Source organism: Pleurodeles waltl, chromosome 1_1 (assembly GCF_031143425.1).
Source record: "Pleurodeles waltl isolate 20211129_DDA chromosome 1_1, aPleWal1.hap1.20221129, whole genome shotgun sequence".
Classification (NCBI taxonomy): Eukaryota; Metazoa; Chordata; class Amphibia; order Caudata; family Salamandridae; genus Pleurodeles; species Pleurodeles waltl.
Window position 1 is genome coordinate 997,389,170 of NC_090436.1, and position 22,308 is coordinate 997,411,477.

General features: G+C 44.2%; 1 protein-coding gene across 2 annotated transcripts in view; it reads right to left on the reverse strand.

Moving 5' to 3' along the window:
- Positions 1 to 21,971, reverse strand: part of LOC138287324 (uncharacterized) — a 116,178-nt gene extending 94,207 nt beyond the window's left edge. The window contains exons 1-2 of one of the 2 annotated variants that reach the window (XR_011202216.1): positions 21,827 to 21,971; positions 19,425 to 19,591 (exon numbers count right to left, since the gene is read on the reverse strand). Coding sequence is in view for 1 of the 2 variants with exons in the window: in XM_069227793.1 (XP_069083894.1) it covers positions 21,827 to 21,860 (34 nt within the window). In the remaining variant the exon portion in view is untranslated. The remainder of the gene's footprint in view (positions 1 to 19,424; positions 19,592 to 21,826) is intronic. The other variant, XM_069227793.1, reaches the window with a different exon arrangement.
- Between the last annotated feature and the right edge of the window lie 337 nt (positions 21,972 to 22,308).

A 22,308-nucleotide genomic window follows, 5' to 3' on the forward strand; every position in this document is an offset into this window, starting at 1 on the left:
GGCTGAGCTTCAACTGCGGCACCTGCTACGTTTATATTTCTAAGTGCTTCCTGTTGAGGTTTAGTTTCTGTAAAATGAGCATCGTGGTCTACCCAACCGGAGTATTTTCTACGAGTATGTCAGTAATCGTTACCTATCATGTTTTATACGCCCTGTTTATATTGTACACTAGGGGTACGTATATCCCATATAATGGATGGAAATAATTTTCGAACCTTTGCCTCTCTCCAGGAGGAGTTCAGCATTCATAGTAACCAAGAATGGCGATACATACAGCTTAAACACTGTATGCGCAAAACATTAGGGACTCCCCCATGGACGTTTAAAACTTCACCCATTGTTACCTACCTCCAGAAATGGGGCCGACATAAAAGCGTTATGGCTGGCCTTCATGCCGAGTTAACAAATCATCTTTATTCACAACCCCTTCTGGAACGACTACGCCTAAAATGGCAGGATAGATTGGAGATTACCTATACGGATAAAGAGTGGTCAGACATACTGGAAGCCCTTGATAGGGGAGTACGCGAAGCCCGCCTGAAATTCTGCTTATTCAAAGTTCTCCAAGATTGGTACTGGACCCCCGTTAAACTTCTCAGGGCAGGCCTTCTACTGCATGCAAAATGTTGGAGGTGCATAGAACTCCACTGCGACCTACTTCACATCCTATGTCATTGTCTGACGATAGAGCCTTTATGGGATGCGGTAGGCCACGCCCTGCTGGACTTCATACAGATTCCAAATCCGACCCCGCCACCACTAATTTTCTTACATGATATACACCCATACCCCTTCCTAACACGAGCCCCAAAAAGGTTACTACACACAGCACTCGCCACGGCCAAAATATGCATACTCCGGCACTGGAGGGCTAGTACCGCCCCCCACGCCGACAGAATGGATGACTGCCATGTACCAAACAGCCACCCATGAACGAGTGATATATAACTTACAGGACCAAGCGGCACTATTCGAGGAAGTCTGGCGCCCATTTTTGACAAAGTCATGAAGCAGCTGGCAGATGGTCAACGAACAACGATAGGTGAGAAACAACTGCTCTCTCAAACTCTTTCTCTTTCCTATTTTCCTCCCCCCCTGTTCTTCCCTTCTTCTCCCCCTGCTATTTTCTCTATCCTCTCTTCCCCTCTCCCTCCTCCCAGCTGCCCCACTTAGACAAATGCACCAGACCCTGGACTGAGCAACCTGACATCTCCCCCAGTCCTTTCACATAATCTATGTCTGGGAAATTAACATGCACAAGAAGAACCCATTCTTTCAAGGACCTCATAACAATGAACAAGTCACTGCTGACGACCTCTTTACTTTGTTTTTTTTTTCATACTCACCCCTCCTTTGACATTATTCTACAACAGAGGTTTGGAACTCCTACCCTCACCATATGGGAAATCATGGAACAACTTACACTTAGGTCTTGCCAACCTCGATACGGGGTCTATGGCTTCCCTTATTCACCCACTCGTCACCCCACCTAGTAGCCCCTCCCCCCAACTTCCCCCCCTTCTTCACCCCACCTCCTTCAATCCCCAAGACATCCTTATCTTTCCCTTATTATAAGATCAACACTTTATGCTGTCCTTCTATCCCCCCACACCTGTCCCTTCCCAAGAGTGTGTTTATAATTTTTCAATTATCCAGCCAGGAATACCTGTCAGATTGTATACGTTTGTATATCTATTGCAGAAACATCTATTGTAAAAAGGAAAAAGTTTTGAAAAGTATATTTCTATATATTTTGTATCACCTTATATCTTTAATAAAACATTTCAAACTTTAAAAAAAAGAAGACAAAAAAAAAGAAAACCTTTATAACTTAATATTAACCTAATTTTCTTACCAGCAGCACCCCACAGAATAATCTGCACCTCTAATATGTAATACTGCCAAATTTCTTAAACATCCAGCTGACAATTTTTTGCTTTGCGAAATACAAAAGTCTATGGAAAATACATTGGAATTAAAGCCCGTTTTGGTCCCCCACTTTTTTTTCTTTGCACCCCCTTGATCAAACAATGCAAAAACCTTCAGTCCTCTCAAAATGAAATGGGGGCTTCAGGCCTGCAAAGTATAACACACATTTGTCAAATGGGTGCAAAGTTATAAAGGGACAAAAATCAGAAAAATCCCAATATCTGGCGACCTCAGCTATAATTACAGAGTAGCAATTGGAACTATGCAATACGGGTATGTATGTATATATATATATATATATATATATATATATATGTGTATTGTAGGAAGTTGGCTCTGTATGTGCTATTTCAAAGTAAGGAATAGCATGCACAGAGTCCAAGGGTTCCCCTTAGAGGTAAAATAGTGGTAAAAATAGATAATACTAATGCTCTATTTTGTGGTAGTGTGGTCGAGCAGTAGGCTTATCCAAGGAGTAGTGTTAAGCATTTGTTGTACATACACACAGACAATAAATGAGGTACACACACTCAGAGACAAATCCAGCCAATAGGTTTTGTTATAGAAAAATATATTTTCTTAGTTTATTTTAAGAACCACAGGTTCAAATTTAACATGTAATATCTTGTTTGAAAGGTATTGCGGGTAAGTACATTAGGAACTTTGAATCATTTCAATTGCATGTATACTTTTCAAGTTATTCACAAATAGCTATTTTAAAAGTGGACACAGTGCAATTTTCACAGTTCCTGGGGGAGGTAAGTTTTTGTTAGTTTTACCAGGTAAGTAAGACACTTACAGGGTTCAGTTCTTGGTCCAAGGTAGCCCACCGTTGGGGGTTCAGAGCAACCCCAAAGTTACCACACCAGCAGCCCAGGGCCGGTCAGGTGCAGAGTTCAAAGTGGTGCCCAAAACGCATAGGCTCCAATGGAGAGAAGGGGGTGCCCCGGTTCCAGTCTGCCAGCAGGTAAGTACCCGCGTCTTCGGAGGGCAGACCAGGGGGGTTTTGTAGGGCACCGGGGGGGACACAAGCCCACACAGAAATTTCACCCTCAGCGGCACGGGGGCGGCCGGGTGCAGTGTTAGAACAAGCGTCGGGTTCGCAATGGAAGTCAATGAGAGATCAAGGGATCTCTTCAGCGCTGCAGGCAGGCAAGGGGGGGCTTCCTCGGGGAAACCTCCACTTGGGCAAGGGAGAGGGACTCCTGGGGGTCACTTCTGCAGTGAAAGTCCGGTCCTTCAGGTCCTGGGGGCTGCGGGTGCAGGGTCTTTTCCAGGCGTCGGGACTTAGGTCTCAGAGAGTCGCGGTCAGGGGAAGCCTCGGGATTCCCTCTGCAGGCGGCGCTGTGGGGGGTCAGGGGGGACAGGTTTTGGTACTCACAGTCGTAGAGTAGTCCGGGGGTCCTCCCTGAGGTGTTGGTTCTCCACCAGCCGAGTCGGGGTCGCCGGGTGCAGTGTTGCAAGTCTCACGCTTCTTGCGGGGAGATTGCAGGGTTCTTTAAAGCTGCTCCTTTGGATAAAGTTGCAGTCTTTTTGGAGCAGGTCCGCTGTCCTCGGGAGTTCCTTGTCGTCGTCGAAGCAGGGCAGTCCTCAGAGGATTCAGAGGTCGCTGGTCCCTTTGGAAGGCGTCGCTGGAGCAGAGTTTCTTTGGAAGGCAGGAGACAGGCCGGTGAGTTTCTGGAGCCAAGGCAGTTGTTGTCTTCTGGTCTTCCTCTGCAGGGGTTTTCAGCTAGGCAGTCCTTCTTCTTGTTGTAGCAGGAATCTAATTTTCTAGGGTTCAGGGTAGCCCTTAAATACTAAATTTAAGGGCGTGTTTAGGTCTGGGGGGTTAGTAGCCAATGGCTACTAGCCCTGAGGGTGGGTACACCCTCTTTGTGCCTCCTCCCAAGGGGAGGGGGTCACAATCCTAACCCTACTGGGGGAATCCTCCATCTGCAAGATGGAGGATTTCTAAAAGTTAGAGTCACCTCAGCTCAGGACACCTTAGGGGCTGTCCTGACTGGCCAGTGACTCCTCCTTGTTATTCTCATTATTTTCTCCGGCCTTGCCGCCAAAAGTGGGGGCCGGGGCCGGAGGGGGCGGGCAACCCCACTAGCTGGAGTGTCCTGCGGTGCTGTGACAAAGGGGTGAGCCTTTGAGGCTCACCGCCAGGTGTTACAGCTCCTGCCTGGGGGAGGTGTTAGCATCTCCACCCAGTGCAGGCTTTGTTACTGGCCTCAGAGTGACAAAGGCACTCTCCCCATGGGGCCAGCAACATGTCTCTAGTGTGGCAGGCTGCTGGAAATAGTCAGCCTACACAGACAGTCGGTTAAGTTTCAGGGGGCACCTCTAAGGTGCCCTCTGTGGTGTATTTTACAATAAAATGTACACTGGCATCAGTGTGCATTTATTGTGCTGAGAAGTTTGATACCAAACTTCCCAGTTTTCAGTGTAGCCATTATGGTGCTGTGGAGTTCGTGTAAAACAGACTCCCAGACCATATACTCTTATGGCTACCCTGCACTTACAATGTCTAAGGTTTTGCTTAGACACTGTAGGGGCACAGTGCTCATGCACTGGTACCCTCACCTATGGTATAGTGCACCCTGCCTTAGGGCTGTAAGGCCTACTAGAGGGGTGTCTTACCTATACTGCATAGGCAGTGAGAGGCTGGCATGGCACCCTGAGGGGAGTGCCATGTGACCTACTCATTTTGTTCTCACTAGCACACACAGGCTTGTAAGCAGTGTGTCTGTGCTGAGTGAGGGGTCTCTAGGGTGGCATAATACATGCTGCAGCCCTTAGAGACCTTCCCTGGCATCAGGGCCCTTGGTACCAGAGGTACCAGTTACAAGGGACTTATCTGGATGCCAGGGTGTGCCAATTGTGGAAACAATGGTACATTTTAGGTGAAAGAACACTGGTGCTGGGGCCTGGTTAGCAGGGTCCCAGCACACTTCTCAGTCAAGTCAGCATCAGTATCAGGCAAAAAGTGGGGGGTAACTGCAACAGGGAGCCATTTCTTTACACAAGCCCCCCTCAGCCCACAGGCCAGGAGACTCAGCCAAAGCTGGGAGAGTCTTCCTAGTCTGTCAGGCGAGGAAGGGTAGAGGAAATAGGCTGGTTTGTTGCAGGGCCTACTCTGCCTTACATCCTCCTGTTCAGGTCATTCCCTCTGGGGAACTGACCCACTTCCACAGTGATAGGACCTAGTCTGAACTGCCTCTTGTCTGTGCTTTTTATGTCTTCACCCATTCTCTCTATTTTGGGGTTAGAGGTATCCACCTCTGCTAATCTTATCTTAGCCAGGGTCACCCCTAGCTTACCCAAAGAGGTTACCCAGAGCTGGAGTAACCCCACCATGACCAACAGGGTCAGGGGGCCTAACTTGTTATTTGGCATGGGGTCAGACCACCATGCCAAGGATAGTGCAGCCATAAAGGCTAACACCCAGCAGAGGCCACTGACAGCTGTCAGTGCCCAGAACCACACCTTTAGCTCTTCACCTACAAGGGAAGGGGCTAAGTTACAGGCTTCTTTGGGTTCAGGGTGCCTGTCTGCTGTATTAGAGTGGGGGGTTACCACATCTTGTAGTAAACACCCTTCTTCCACTCTTTCTTCTGTTAGCTGAGGAGCCACCCACTCAGGCTTAACAGTTGCCTGACTAGCCAGGACTTCTTGTGGGTCAGGTTGGACTTTATCAGAGCCACTTTTGGAGTTCTCCTCTACTGGGGCAGAATCTCCTTGGCTTGCTGGAACCTTGGCTAAAGGTTGTCCACCTTTCCTACTCTGTTTCCTTTTCTTTTTCTTCTGGGGCCTACTTGCATTTACTGCAGAGGCAGGCACTCCAGAATCCTTGGGAGAGGACTGGCCCTGGACCAGTTCTTCTCTTAGGCTCTGACTAACCTCTGGGTAGTCATTTCCAAGGAGACAATCAAGGGGGAGGTCTGTACTGACTACCACCCTTCTCCAGGTAAATGTTCCACCCACTTCTATGGGCACAAAAGCCACAGGCCTATTAGTGACCCTGTCTGGGCTAACTCTTACTCTGGCCATCTCACCTGGGATGTACTGGTTTGAGAGCACCAGCCTGTCATGCACAATAGTGTGACTGGCACAAGTGTCTCTCAGGGCAGTGGCTGGGATTCCATTCACCTGTAGGTGGTGGAAGTGTCTACTTCCCTCTGGAATCTCCAACTCACCTGTTGGGCCCTTTCTCCAGTTGAAGGCTATGAAGACCTCCTCATCTGAGGAGTCATCCCCAATGGCTACACTGGTCACCCCTGGGATTTTGCTAGGGGGTTTGTTTTTGGGACAAGAAGTGTCCTTGGTGTGGTGCCCTGTCTGTTTACAGTTATGGCACCATGCCTTAGTGGCATCCCAGCTCTTACCCTGGTACCCACCTTTGTTTTGGGTTGTGTCTCTGGGCCCACCCACCTGGTCTGGTTTTTGGGGGCCTACAGGGGACTCTTTTTCTTTGTTTCTAGTGTCACCCACTTTCTCCTGGGGAGGCTTTGTAACCCCTTTCTTTTGGTCACCCCCAGTGGAAGTTTTGGTTACCCTAGTCTTGACCCAGTGGTCTGCCTTCTTTCCCAATTCTTGGGGAGAAATTGGACCTAGGTCTACCAGATACTGATGCAACTTTTCATTGAAGCAGTTACTTAAAATGTGTTCTTTCATAAACAAATTATAAAGCCCAACATAGTCATACACTTCATTTCCAGTTACCCAACCATCCAGTGTTTTCACTGAGTAGTCAACATAATCAACCCAGGTCTGGCTGGAGGATTTTTGAGCCCCCCTGAATCTAATTCTATACTCCTCAGTGGAGAATCCAAAGCCCTCAATCAGGGTACCCTTCATGAGGTCATAGGATTCTGCATCTTTTCCAGAGAGTGTGAGGAGTCTATCCCTACACTTTCCAGTGAACATTTCCCAAAGGAGAGCACCCCAGTGAGATTTGTTCACTTTTCTGGTTACACAAGCCCTCTCAAAAGCTGTGAACCATTTGGTGATGTCATCACCATCTTCATATTTAGTTACAATCCCTTTAGGGATTTTCAACATGTCAGGAGAATCTCTGACCCTATTTATGTTGCTGCCACCATTGATGGGTCCTAGGCCCATCTCTTGTCTTTCCCTTTCTATGGCTAGGATCTTTTTTTCCAAAGCCAATCTTTTGGCCATCCTGGCTAACTGGATGTCCTCTTCACTGGAGTTACCTTCAGTGATTTCAGAGAGGCTGGACCCTCCTGTGAGGGAGCCAGCATTTCTGACTACTATTTTTGGAGTCAGGGCTTGAGAGGCCCTGCCTTCCCTAGATAGGACTGGTAGGGGGGAATCACCCTCCAAGTCACTATACTCATCCTCTGTGTTGCCATCCTCAGAGGGGTTGGCCTTTTCAAACTCTGCCAACAGCTCCTGGAGCTGTAGTTTGGAAGGTCTGGGGCCCATTACTATTTTCTTTATTTTACAGAGTGACCTTAGCTCCCTCATCTTAAGATGGAGGTAAGGTGTGGTGTCGAGTTCCACCACATTCATCTCTGCACTAGACATTATGCTTCTAAAAGTTGGAATACTTTTTAAGAATCTAAAACTAGTTCTAGAATCTAATTCAAACTTTTACCAAACTTTTAAACTCTAAAAGGAAATGCTAACAGGGACTAACCCAAGGCCCTAGCAGGACTTTAAAGAATTTAGAAAACTTTTCAAATTGCAAAAATCAATTTCTAATGACAATTTTGGAATTTGTCGAGTGATCAGGTATTGGCTGAGTAGTCCAGCAAATGCAAAGTCTTGTACCCCACCGCTGATCCACCAATGTAGGAAGTTGGCTCTGTATGTGCTATTTCAAAGTAAGGAATAGCATGCACAGAGTCCAAGGGTTCCCCTTAGAGGTAAAATAGTGGTAAAAATAGATAATACTAATGCTCTATTTTGTGGTAGTGTGGTCGAGCAGTAGGCTTATCCAAGGAGTAGTGTTAAGCATTTGTTGTACATACACACAGACAATAAATGAGGTACACACACTCAGAGACAAATCCAGCCAATAGGTTTTGTTATAGAAAAATATATTTTCTTAGTTTATTTTAAGAACCACAGGTTCAAATTTAACATGTAATATCTTGTTTGAAAGGTATTGCAGGTAAGTACATTAGGAACTTTGAATCATTTCAATTGCATGTATACTTTTCAAGTTATTCACAAATAGCTATTTTAAAAGTGGACACACTGCAATTTTCACAGTTCCTGGGGGAGGTAAGTTTTTGTTAGTTTTACCAGGTAAGTAAGACACTTACAGGGTTCAGTTCTTGGTCCAAGGTAGCCCACCGTTGGGGGTTCAGAGCAACCCCAAAGTTACCACACCAGCAGCCCAGGGCCGGTCAGGTGCAGAGTTCAAAGTGGTGCCCAAAACACATAGGCTCCAATGGAGAGAAGGGGGTGCCCCGGTTCCAGTCTGCCAGCAGGTAAGTACCCGCGTCTTCGGAGGGCAGACCAGGGGGGGTTTGTAGGGCACCGGGGGGGACACAAGCCCACACAGAAATGTCACCCTCAGCGGCGCGGGGGCGGCCGGGTGCAGTGTTAGAACAAGCGTCGGGTTCGCAATGGAAGTCAATGAGAGATCAAGGGATCCCTTCAGCGCTGCAGGCAGGCAAGGGGGGGCTTCCTCGGGGAAACCTCCACTTGGGCAAGGGAGAGGGACTCCTGGGGGTCACTTCTGCAGTGAAAGTCCAGTCCTTCAGGTCCTGGGGGCTGCGGGTGCAGGGTCTTTTCCAGGCGTCGGGACTTAGGTCTCAGAGAGTCGCGGTCAGGGGAAGCCTCGGGATTCCCTCTGCAGGCGGCGCTGTGGGGGGTCAGGGGGGACAGGTTTTGGTACTCACAGTCGTAGAGTAGTCCGGGGGTCCTCCCTGAGGTGTTGGTTCTCCACCAGCCGAGTCGGGGTCGCCGGGTGCAGTGTTGCAAGTCTCACGCTTCTTGCGGGGAGATTGCAGGGTTCTTTAAAGCTGCTCCTTTGGATAAAGTTGCAGTCTTTTTGGAGCAGGTCCGCTGTCCTCGGGAGTTCCTTGTCGTCGTCGAAGCAGGGCAGTCCTCAGAGGATTCAGAGGTCGCTGGTCCCTTTGGAAGGCGTCGCTGGAGCAGAGTTTCTTTGGAAGGCAGGAGACAGGCCGGTGAGTTTCTGGAGCCAAGGCAGTTGTTGTCTTCTGGTCTTCCTCCGCAGGGGTTTTCAGCTAGGCAGTCCTTCTTCTTGTTGTAGCAGGAATCTAATTTTCTAGGGTTCAGGGTAGCCCTTAAATACTAAATTTAAGGGCGTGTTTAGGTCTGGGGGGTTAGTAGCCAATGGCTACTAGCCCTGAGGGTGGGTACACCCTCTTTGTGCCTCCTCCCAAGGGGAGGGGGTCACAATCCTAACCCTATTGGGGGAATCCTCCATCTGCAAGATGGAGGATTTCTAAAAGTTAGAGTCACCTCAGCTCAGGACACCTTAGGGGCTGTCCTGACTGGCCAGTGACTCCTCCTTGTTATTCTCATTATTTTCTCCGGCCTTGCCGCCAAAAGTGGGGGCCGGGGCCGGAGGGGGCGGGCAACTCCACTAGCTGGAGTGTCCTGCGGTGCTGTGACAAAGGGGTGAGCCTTTGAGGCTCACCGCCAGGTGTTACAGCTCCTGCCTGGGGGAGGTGTTAGCATCTCCACCCAGTGCAGGCTTTGTTACTGGCCTCAGAGTGACAAAGGCACTCTCCCCATGGGGCCAGCAACATGTCTCTAGTGTGGCAGGCTGCTGGAACTAGTCAGCCTACACAGACAGTCGGTTAAGTTTCAGGGGGCACCTCTAAGGTGCCCTCTGTGGTGTATTTTACAATAAAATGTACACTGGCATCAGTGTGCATTTATTGTGCTGAGAAGTTTGATACCAAACTTCCCAGTTTTCAGTGTAGCCATTATGGTGCTGTGGAGTTCGTGTAAAACAGACTCCCAGACCATATACTCTTATGGCTACCCTGCACTTACAATGTCTAAGGTTTTGCTTAGACACTGTAGGGGCACAGTGCTCATGCACTGGTACCCTCACCTATGGTATAGTGCACCCTGCCTTAGGGCTGTAAGGCCTGCTAGAGGGGTGTCTTACCTATACTGCATAGGCAGTGAGAGGCTGGCATGGCACCCTGAGGGGAGTGCCATGTCGACTTACTCATTTTGTTCTCACTAGCACACACAGGCTTGTAAGCAGTGTGTCTGTGCTGAGTGAGGGGTCTCTAGGGTGGCATAATACATGCTGCAGCCCTTAGAGACCTTCCCTGGCATCAGGGCCCTTGGTACCAGAGGTACCAGTTACAAGGGACTTATCTGGATGCCAGGGTGTGCCAATTGTGGAAACAATGGTACATTTTAGGTGAAAGAACACTGGTGCTGGGGCCTGGTTAGCAGGGTCCCAGCACACTTCTCAGTCAAGTCAGCATCAGTATCAGGCAAAAAGTGGGGGGTAACTGCAACAGGGAGCCATTTCTTTACATGTATATATATATATATATATATATATATATATAATTACTGAAAAAAGCAAAGGTTACAGGATTGTTATAGTTAGGAAATCGAATTAAAAAAAACGTACAAATTCACCTAAAATACCAAAGGTTACAGAGACATTATAGTTAGGCTCACGTTTACCTCATACAAAACCATTGAAATTCAGCACTGCATCAAATGCAAGGCAATACTGAGTGTTGGGGAGCAGCCGATCTCAACTATAATTAATAGTATCAATACTCGTAAGTGTTAGGTTTTTTCTTTTCGGTTCATGGAAGGTTTGTGCTCTGTGTTTAGTAGCACTATATTGTAATCTTTTGTTTTAAAAAAAATAAAACACCAACAAAAAACAACAAAAATTTTGAAAACACACATTTTTTAAAAAAGTTAAAAGAAAACAGTTCTTGTTAGAACCACTTATTCTGGTAAAAAAAAGAAAAAATATATGTTTTATGGTTGTTCGAAATTGTCAAAATACATGTTACATGTCTTGTAGGTGTATGGGTGACTGACTGCAATATTTCCTGTATGGGTGAGATACTGGGGACATATGAGTGAGTGGGTGAAAGGGTAATTGTATGAGTGAATGACGGGCTGCATGAGTGGCTGTACAGGGTGAGTGATAGGGTGCATTTGTGGCTGTATAACTGAGTGAGTGGGTGTGTGAGTGGCTGTGTGGGTGACTCATAGGGAACATGAGAGCCTGTATGTGTGAGTGACTGCGTGCTCGAGTTGCTGTTTCAGAGACTGAGTGGATGCATGAGTGGCCATATGGGTGAGTGAATGGTCACATGAGTGGAGTGGCTGTATGGGTGAGTGAGTGGGTGTATGAGTGAGTGATAGGGTAGATAAGTTTCTGTATGAGTGAATGAATGGGTGCATGATTGGCTGTATGGGTGAGTGAATGGGTGCATGAGTGACTGTATTGGTGAGTGACTGGGTGCATGAGTGACTGGGTGTGCGAGTGGCTGATTGGGTGAGTAATAGTGTGTATGAGTGCTTGAATGCATGAGTGAGTTGTGTCAGTGGCTGTATTGGTCAGTGACTGGGTGCATGAGTGGTTGTATTGGTGAGTGAGCGGGTGCATGAGTGGCTGTATGGATGAGTGACTGGGTGCATGAGTGGCTGTATGGGTAAGTGAATGGGTGTGTGAGTGGCTGGATTTTTGAGGGACTTGGTGTGTGAGTGGCTGATTGGGGGAGTGATAGTGTGTATGAGTGCTTGCATGCAGGAGTGAGTGGTTGTCTCAGTGGCTGCATTGGTCAGTGACTGGGTGCAGGAGTGGTTGTATGGGTGAGTGAGTGGGTGAATGATTGGCTGTGTGGATGAGTGATAGCGCGCACGAGTGGCTGTATGGGTGACTGAATGGGTGCATGAGTGGCTGAATGGGTAAGTGACTGGGTGCATGAGTGACTGTGTGCGTAAACTGTTGTATGCGTGAGTGATAGGGTGCATGAGTGCCTGAATGCATGAGTGACTGAGCATCTAAGTGTCTGTATGGGTGAGTGACTGGGTGCATGAGCGGCTGTACGGGTGAGTGATAGCCTGCATGAGTGCCTGTATGCGTGTGAGTAGGTGTGTGGGTGGCTGTATGGGTAAATGCCTGAGTGTGTGAGTAGTTGTATGGGTGAGTGATAGGGTACATGAGTGCCTGTTTGTGGGAGTGACTGGGTGTGTGAGTGCTGCATGGGTGAGTGACTGGGTGCAACAGTGGCTGTATGAATGAGTGACTGAGTGCATGAGTGGCTGTTTTGATGAGTGATAAGGTATATGAGTTCCTGTATGGGTGAGTGAAAGGGTGCATGAGTAGCTATATAGGCGAGTGAATGGGTGCATAAATAACTGTATAGTTGAGAGACTGGGTGCGTGAGTGGTTGTATGTGTAAATGAGAGGGTGCATGAGTGGCTGTAATGGTAAGTGATAGACCGCATGAGTGGCTGCCCTGGGTAAGTCAATGAGTGCATGAGTGGCTGTATGGGTGAGTGATAAGGTGCATGTGTCAGTGACTGTGTGTATGAGTAGCTGTATGGGTGACTAAGTGGGTGCATAAGTGGTTGTATGGATGAGTGATAGGGTGCATCAGTAGCTGTATGTGTGAGTGACTGGGTGCATAAGTGGCTGAATGGGTAAGTGACTGGGTGCATAAGTGGGATTATGGGTGAGTGAGAGGGTGCATAAGTGACTGTATGAGTGAGTGGCTGTTTTGATGAGTGATAGGGTATTTGAGTGCCTGTATGGGAGAGTGAAAGGGTGCATGAGTAGCTGTATATGCGAGTTAATGGGTGCATAAATAACTGTATGGTTGAGAGACTGGGTGCGTGAGTGATTGTATGGGTGAGTGACTGGGTACATAAGTGGTTGTATGTGTGAATGAGAGGGTGCATGAGTGGCTGTATGGATAACTGATAGGCTGCATAAGTGGCTGCCCTGGGAAAGTTAATGGGTGCATGGGTGACTGTATGGCTGAGTCAGTGCATGAGTGTGTTTATGGGTGAGTGACTGGGTGCATGAGTGCCTGTATGGGTGACTAATAGGATGCATCAGTTGTTGTATGCATGAATGACCGGGTCCATAACTGGTTGTTTAGGTGAGTGAATTAGTGTATATGTGATTTTATATGGGAATGATAGGGTATAGTAGTTGCTGTATGGCTAAGTAAATGGGTGCATGAGTGGGTCTATGTGTGAATAAGTGCATGACTAGAATATGAGTAAGTGGGTGTACCAGTGATGTATGGATGACTTAATGACTGTATGAGTGGTGTATGAGTGAGTGAGTGATAGTATATCTGTTTGAATCAGTGAGTAAATGTAGGAGGCTGGCTCTCTATATAGTCTATGAAAAAGACTTGCAGAGAGTCCAAGCAGCCCCACTTTGGTATCCAGAGATAAAAAGCAGACCACCTAAATCTCTGTGTTTGTGGTATTGTGGGCAAACAGTTAGGCTAATGAGGGAGATGTGCTAAGCATTTTTTTGTATTCACAGTATCATAAAATGTGGACACACACTTGTATGAATAACTGAAGACCAGTTTACAAAAATAGTTCTGATTTTTATAATATTTCTAAGACCAAGATCACTTCAGGTTTCCAGGCAACACCTCAGCGATGATGATCGAGTCATTGGAGCAGCAGGCAGGGTTTGGAGCCTTTTTCTTTGTGCAGCAGGGCTTCAGTTATTGTGCCTTGGGTCGTCTTTGTCCTGGTCTTCTTTGTGTCCATCGAATCTGAGGTCTTGGTCAGGGGTTGCCCTCTAAATACTGTATTTAGGGAGCGTTAGGGGGAGTACCTGGTAGCGGCCAATGGGCCACCTACCTTAGGGTGGCTACACCAAACTAAGTGACCACTTCCCTTGGGAAAGGGACACATCCCTGACCCTGATTGGCTATTTTTCCTACCATCCAAGAAAGAGAAAAATGAAATGGAGTGGTTACCTCGCCTGTCACCCCTGAGGGATGGTGCAGGCTGAAGGTGGCCACCCTTCCTATTCTTGCTAGGTGTCCCGAAGGTTTTACCACCTAAAGTGGAGTTAAAACCATTGGGCAGCCATCTGCTGCTAGCAGCAGAGGCGCGGTCGGATTCCAAAGGCAGTAAAGCCTTTGAAGCTGACCGCTGGTGCAGGGTGCCTTCCTGGGGGTGGAAGTGTGACATCTCCACCCAGGAAAGGCTTTGTGCTCTGGTTTCTGAGAGCAGAAGCTCTCACCCAAGGAGACCAGAATTGTGTCTGATGGTGGCAGGCTGGATAAAGCCAGTCAGCAACCATGCCAGGACTGTAAGGTTTTTGTAAGGGGACACCTCTAAGGTGCCATCTGGGTACATTTTATAATAAATCCTGCACTGGCATCAGTGTGGGTTTATTACTCTGAGTTGTTTGATACTGAACAACCCAGGGTTCAGAGAGAACATCATGTAGCTGGGGAACTCGTAATGACCAGTGTCCAGCACGTGCATTTGCCCTGGCTTCTTTGTATACTTACTATGTCTAAGAATTGGCAAATACAGAATAGGGGCATATTTGCTCATGCACATGTATGCCCTCACATGTATTACAGTGCATCCTGCCTTAGGGCTGTAAGGCCTGCCAGAGGGGTGACTTTACTATACTGCATGCAGTGTTAGTGGACAAGTTTGCCACTTTGGATACACCTTGTCATGCACTTGCAATGACAGTCTGCATGAGACTGGGATGGGGACTCTCAGAGCGGCACAACTGGTGCTGCAGCTCTTGGGGGCCCTCTTCAGAACCTATGCCCTATGTACCAGGGGGACCATTTACTAGAGACTTACACGGGTGCCTGAAGTGGCGAATGTAGTACGTATTTGGGGACAGAGAGCTGGCCCTGGGAACCTGTTTAGCAGGAGCCCAGGGCACTTACAGTTCAAACCCACAATATTTTGCTGGCAAGGGGGAGGGGTTAACTATGTCAAAAGAGTCCTTTTCTCACAGACATCTTTTTCAAGACATAACCCCTGATAGGCTGAATGATATATTAGGCAGTAATGATCAACATAGAAGATTGTATCTCCTATTTCTTTCCACAAATCCTTCTTAAACCTTTGGCTGAAGAAATAATAAGTAAGCATTAGGAAGTACGAAAGGTAGTTTTTGTTTGAATTGCAGACTACTGTCATTACACTCTGTCCATCCAGGTTGAAGGCTTCATTACGGGCCTGGCGGACTGAAACCCGGACTGCCAGAACCATGGGAAGGAGACTGCAGCAAGGTTGGCAGGCTCCCTCCCAGCCCTATCACAAGGTTTCCACTGGGCTGAATGGCAGAAATTTCTGAAATCGGAGGTTTCTGCTGATCAGCCCAGTGGAAAGAGTGCAGCAGCACTGTTCTCAGCTCCTCATGGAGCCAAGGCCAATGCTGTCCCACAGAGGGTGCCCCTAGATCCCTCCTTGCCATAGCAGACAGTGCGCATTTCGAGGGTGCTTGGCAGGAGCCCTTTGCACTGCCCGCGACAAGGTCATGGGCAGTGCATGGGCCCCCCCATGGGCCCCAGCGCTGGCTTTCTGCCAGCCTTTTCGAAGCATGGACCCCACCATGAAAAGGCTGGCAGAAAGTGGACTTGTGATCAGAACGGTGGCACTGGAACTCAGAGCCTCTATGGCTGACCACGAATCCACCGCCGCTACCCTGTTGGGAACCATGTTCCTGGCGGTGGCGGCGGTACCCTGGTGGTCTGACCACAAGGTTCGTAATCTGGCGGTCGGACCGCCAGGAGTGCGGTGGTCAACTGCCACCACAAGTCTGGTGGTGGTAATGAGGCCCTGAGTCTTTGAGCATACAGTTTAATGTCCAGATGAATTATTAAGGCCTTTATGGAAGATAATAGCCAAAGTACAGTATGTTCTCCCAGAAATAGATATTTGTCCTGCTTTAAAGTTTGTAATCTCAGTGTCCAATTTTGATTCATCTGCTCTGTATCGTTGAAATATTGCTATAATGTATTTACCACTTCTCTGTATATGCAATCTAGATGATGCTTTTAATTCACAAGTTGGACAAGTCATGTTTTGGTCTCTCTTTTTTATTAGTTTATGAAAAGATACACTTTTGCAGTCTGGCAGAGTTAAGTAGAGAAATCATTCAGATTGGATTTCAATGGTTGATCAGAAAGAGCAATGTTCACACTCATGGCTCCATATATAACGTAGTCCAAATATTTCATCAATATTTACATCTTCTTCTTCTAAAACTCCAAGAACACTATAGTAAATTCCTGTGTATCTTGACAAGTGTTTAGAGTAAATACTACAGATCCCCTATATTTGTCAACTAGTTCTCGAATCCCTGAAGCAGAATGTATTACAGTCCTGTCACAAGATAAGTGTTGAAGGCAATGAAATAGTGCTGTGCACAATGTGTTCTGTAGTTTTTCTTGGATTGCATTTACAGTATGTGGGAGGTGGAAGAGAACAATGAGAAGAGCATTGGCTTAGACGTTTACACCATTAGTTCTATCCAACTGGTAACCTGCAATATCGCCATCATTCTCCAATTTTCGTTTTTTGACAACTTCTTGTTTAGCCATCTTTTCTGTCTTTTCTGTAAATTTCTTTGATTATTTTGCCAGTTTCAGCTTAGGAAATAATACTCATTTTTCATAAACAGCATAATGTCCTAAATGAGGAATATTTTTACTTCTTAAATTATTGTACTCTCTACACAATTTGCATCTGCACTAGGCTTCTTCTCATCAAAATGAACCAGAAACAAACCAGATAATATTCACACTTGTGACAATGCTACATATGACATTCCTTCTTTAAAAACTGTACTTCCAATATTAGTAGATGCAGTACCAACACATAAACCTTAAAACATGTGAATAGTTACCGAATATGCAAGCCAGACTGGAAACTGTTTTCATCGGACATACAAATATTCCACGAGCAAGAGACTTACAACACATTGTCCAATTTGCTTAATGCCATCAACCTGATCAAACTTTATAGCTAAGAATCCAACCTCTTTGTGGTTAGAAAATCTTATGAAATCAACAACTTTACCCATGGCACCATTTACCAATCCTTCTTCAACATTTAAATTACATCTGAAAATTACTCTAAAGTTCCTGCAGACACGTAAACATTTCTCTAGTCCAGCAGCCCTGGATAAAGATTTCTCCAAAGAGTTCAATTTATCTTGTAATTTCTCACTAAATAGTACAGTTACTCCTTAGTGTTCCATTTTGTCAATAGCAGTAATCTCCAAAATGCCTTCATTCTTCAGTTGAAGCTATTCTTTATTAAATTCAGCACACTCTTTAAGTGTAGGCATTAAAGAATCTATGGGTTTCCTTTCTTCACAAAGGTTATACATTAGCTCTGCAGGCGTCCTCTTATAGGAAAACAGTTTCTTAAGTCACCTTTCCAACATCAGTTTTCCCTCCTCTGTCAGAACTCTACTGTCCTTTAGAATGTTTCTATACTCATGTCATGTCAGAGGCTTGACATATAGTTTTCACAAGTTCCTTGTATTTAAAATACTGTCAAATGTTTACATTGCAATACTTCCCAATGAGTTTTGAGTCTCTTTGTGTGAAAGAGTTTTGAAAACAGGCTGTCCTTTTACAGGAGTAAGGTGTAGTAGATCTCCAAAAACAATCAAATGCTTTCACAGGACATTGTATTAAGTTTTATATATCTGTTGCATTCTCAGGTGAACAAAGGCAAGCATTAGATTTGAGACCATGCTTACCTCATCAATAATTAAAAGTTACATGTTCTTCAAAACTCTTCCCACCTCATGGCAAGCTTCACCAGATAAATTCTGGCATTCCAGTTTATTGTCATGTTCAACCGGTAGCATACATAGTCAATATTAAAGTTACTCCTTTAACAATATTGTGTGCAGCTAATCCAGCAGGCACCGTTAGAAGACACAATAAGTTTGAATCTGTAGTTTTCTTTAGGTAAGTAGAGATAACTTTGATTAAAAAGCTTTTTCTGGTACGGTACCAGCTTGACCATTAAGATAATAGTATTGGCTTGAATGATGAACAATTGCATTCTTTCTTCTCATGAAGAAATCCATGTTCTATTTTGTCTTTTACTTCAATATAAATGTATTTCTGTTTGTTGCTGAGTTGTCCAACTAACTGTTCCAGATCTACAGATTCCTGCCCAGCTTGCTCCATTGCAGTTTCCACTTCATTCATAGCTATTGCAGCTTCATTTTCAATAAAAGGTTGTCCAAGAAGATCCTGACTTATAACTGCTGAACCTTGGCTGCTTTGAGAACTATCCTTAGCAACGTTGGCAGCAATAATTTATTCCTATTGTATCTCACCATTTAACATTTGTAAATAGTTTTTGAACAGTACTATCTTTAACAGCATTAAAAGAATCTTCATAGCAATCATAATCTCCAAGTAATTCTAATTCAGTATGCCAAGGTTTGAATAGTTGAAGAAAAGCTAAATAGAAAAAAACTATTTTCTTAGGAGTTTGGGAGCTAAGTTTTTGGTGGTTAATAACATTTTGTTTTTCATGTTTCACTAAACAAAAGTCACATCCTCATACTGCATATTTCCCTTCTTCTCTGTTTTCACTTACATTACTTCTATATCTGTAGCTTTGAATAATTTCATAAAGGCACTTGTCTTCTAGATGCAGACCTCTTCCTGGATAGTATGTATCCAACATATTTGATTTTACAATGTCTGTACTTTCTGGTTCAAATGCTGCTAGGTACTGATTTTCAGGGAAATACTTTAACACTCCGTTTCTTGAATTAGCTAGACCAAGGCTTACCCAGACAATTCCTTTGACTTTGAGAACTCAACCTGTCACAGGCTTCACAGGACCCCATTTCCCTATGGGAAAGCATTTTCAAGCTTAAGGAATACAATTTCTTGCTAAATGTGTCTTTTCTGCAGAAAGCTCCTCCCACACCTCCTTCATCCCTATTTTTTCAGATTTTGTAATGTACAATGTGACATATCTAGTCACAATGGAGTTGTCTGCAACAAATTGTAAGTTGATATTAGCATTCCACATTTTTAAAATCACAGAATTATAGTCATTAATATATTTGGCAGCTTTGGTTCTTTTTAGGTTATATGTGTTCTTTGATAATTTCTGTGTCAGTGTATGTTTGACTGAAGACTAAAAGCTGTTTACTCTTCCTTTTGAAATGACATTTTGTGGAAATCCAAATTGACATCTTAGGTAAACATTTCCTTTCAATCTGTATCCACAACGACAGTACTTCCCATATTTATGTGTTTGAAAATGCAAAACTTGTTCTCAGAGACCTTTTTCAGCAGTGTGTTTTGGTATTGTACATGTCACATACTGTTCTATAAGAGACAACCCAGACTCATCACTATCTGCTCCAAATGTGGGTGCATCTTTTATCCATAGTAGCATGGGAATATGAGTAGCACCTCTTGCCTGATACTTTTTCTGCCAAAAGAAGTCACTTTTGCAGATAAAAGCAAGCATGGCTTGAAACCCATGGTTGACATATCCACAAACCTTACCTTGAGGTAATGAGCAAAGTTCTGCAGCTGTCTTTACATTGATGACTTTCAGGATAGAGTTTGCTTCTCTCGAGAATTGAAGAAAGTCATCCCATGTATATTCAACGCGACTGAGTGTGAGAAATCACATTGGTGCACCCACGTTTCTCAGCATACACCTCAGTTCTCTGTGACGACAGAAAGAATATTTGTTGGTGCCACGTTGGCACACCATTAAATTAATCAAGTTGTATTCTAAGTTCTCGTCCTTTTCATGTAGTTTGTTCACAAAATCTCTATCAGAGATATTTTGTAGATTAACTCCTGTTTTTAGAATGTGAGCTTTACTGTATACGAAGGTCTGGACAAGTCACTCTCAAATAAAAGGTGAAATATTAATGTAATACACTATCTGGATACTGGATCCCATGAATACAACTGTGTTGATCGGTATTCGGCTGCTAGTATTTATATGGGCCAGTCATCATATCGACCTCCTCCTCCAGTGGGAAACAAGTGGGGAAACAGCGAGTCTCTAAACTTGTTTCCCCACTCACTCATGGGAGCCCCTTTAGCTTGCTTTATTTGGAAAAGGTCAAAAGCATCACCAATTACTTTTTTGGAATGTAACGGATGGATGCTGTGGTTCTCATAAATTTTTTCTTATCGGGATCAATCCACTTTTTACATTTGTCCACTCGCTGGTAAACTGTCATCTTCAACATCTGGTACATCAGGTTCAATATCAACATTTTTGTAATACATATTATTTTGTACCAGATATAATGTTGCTTGTTTAACTTTATTAACATCATCTAACGCTTGCCAAATTGTTTTATTCTTAGTTGGCACACCATTTACCAGAATAATAAGTGGCTCTTAATTGTCTTTGTCTATTCCTATAGTTTTATAATTTTTTGTAAAGTCTACTCTTCCTTTATGGCCGTTCAGTAACTCTGTTTATGGTTACAGTTGTATAATCGCTTGAAATGGATGTACAGATTGTATATCGATTGATTCATATACATTTAAGTCTGGTAGTTCTTCAGGAATAGTGACAAGGTCTAACCTGTTATATACTGCCCTAGCTGGTGTTTTCTGATCCTGCAACTTGTCATAGCAGTTCTTACATATAACTTACTACATGGACAAGCCAACCGCTCCTCTACAAATAAATAAACAGCAAATTCTTGCCACTTTTCTATGTTTTCCCCTTCAGTTTTGGAAAATACATCTACATTTTGTGTTTGACTTTTGTAGTGAGTGCGTCTACAACAAATGAAAACATGGTTCGGTTTTATTGAACAAGTTGTGTTAAACTTTATAATCTCTTGTTCAAAATTCTCAGTACTAATATTGGTGCTCTGTTCCTTAATACCTGTGCTTACAAATTCCTCATTCTCCCTAGAATCCTCTTCAGAACCAAAGAAAACTGCATATCATCACAAACTTTTTCTACTTCTCATATAGTACCATGTGAAAGTAATCTATGAATTTCTCCTAAACATAACGCTGGTGTCTTCACATAGTAAAGTCTCCTAACTGAGCTTCATATTTTTGAGTGGTGAACTGCCACACATGCTTTGGCACACTTATTTGATAAACATGCTGATAAATGACCTTGTAAATTACTATACTTTCTTACTTTGCATTGTTCTAATCCTTGCAAAATGTTTTTTTTTTGCTTCACATGTCTACATGGAAAGTCATGTACAGAAGTTTGTCATAAATCAATATATTGCTGCAGAATACTACAAATATTGCTACAGTTCTATTTGTAAAGAGGGCCATGTCTACGCCTTCCCTGAATCTCTTCAGCTATCATCGCTTCCATATTTCTAGGAACAATCTCCTCTTTATCAATGGGACTGCCATCCTTCATCTCATAACATTGACCGGTTAAATCAACTGCATGTACTAATGTGTTCTCTTGCAAATAACCTTCTTCATTAAAGAAAGGTTCTGTACTTTATGCTTCCATTCACCACTAAACATTTTACAAAAATTACTTTTATTAACATGTCTTTTTCTTTGGATGCATCTCTTCATACCCAGCACTGTTTTATCCAATGTTCTCATTCTACTGATAATAAAAAATAAAAAGCTTCCTCTTCAAGGCTAACACCTTATCAACTACAGCCTCAACATGTTCTTTTTGTTTCACTACTTCTCTTCTCCTTTTGTATTGCCTCATAGTTTTAATACGATTCTGAATTACCCTGACCTGAAACATTCTGACTCTATTTTTTTAACTGTTGCTGTCTTCTGATTAATCTATCTGCTTTCTTCATTGATTTCTTGCTTTTAATCTGACATGTTTTTCCTTTGTTTTGCTAATTTAAAAGTCTCATTTTTATGTTCTTAATTTTGCGAACATTTCAGTTTCCCACACACAGATTTTAAAACTTTTTTGGTTTTCTTACCGGCAGCTCCTTTCTCTTTTGTGACATTGTTCATGTGTTGTTCTTTTTGTTTCTCTGTTGTAAGTAGCTAGTATATTTTTCTCAATTTCTTTTTTGTTTGTTTTTTTTTCTGGCATTTTAGATATCTCTTATAATGCAGAATTAGAGCTCTGCAATTAAAGAAACAGAGAAATGTATACATTGGTATCATATACTGTTCAATTATAAATCATAAGCATTTAAATGTAATACAATCACACCACTATGTTCTTACACTCTACATGTGTTAGTTTTCATATTTAAAGAAGAGTATGCCTTTCTCTGTTATCATAGGCATGATTGTCTGAATCAATGTTTCACTTTATCCATGAATGTGTGCTTGGCTGCGTTATGGTACATATTAGAGTATGCTTGGGTATCTTATTAGATGCATCAGTGTTTCTCTAAGTACATTAGTCTATAAATAAGTGTGACTCTGGGTGTGTCAGCTTATGTGTCCATCT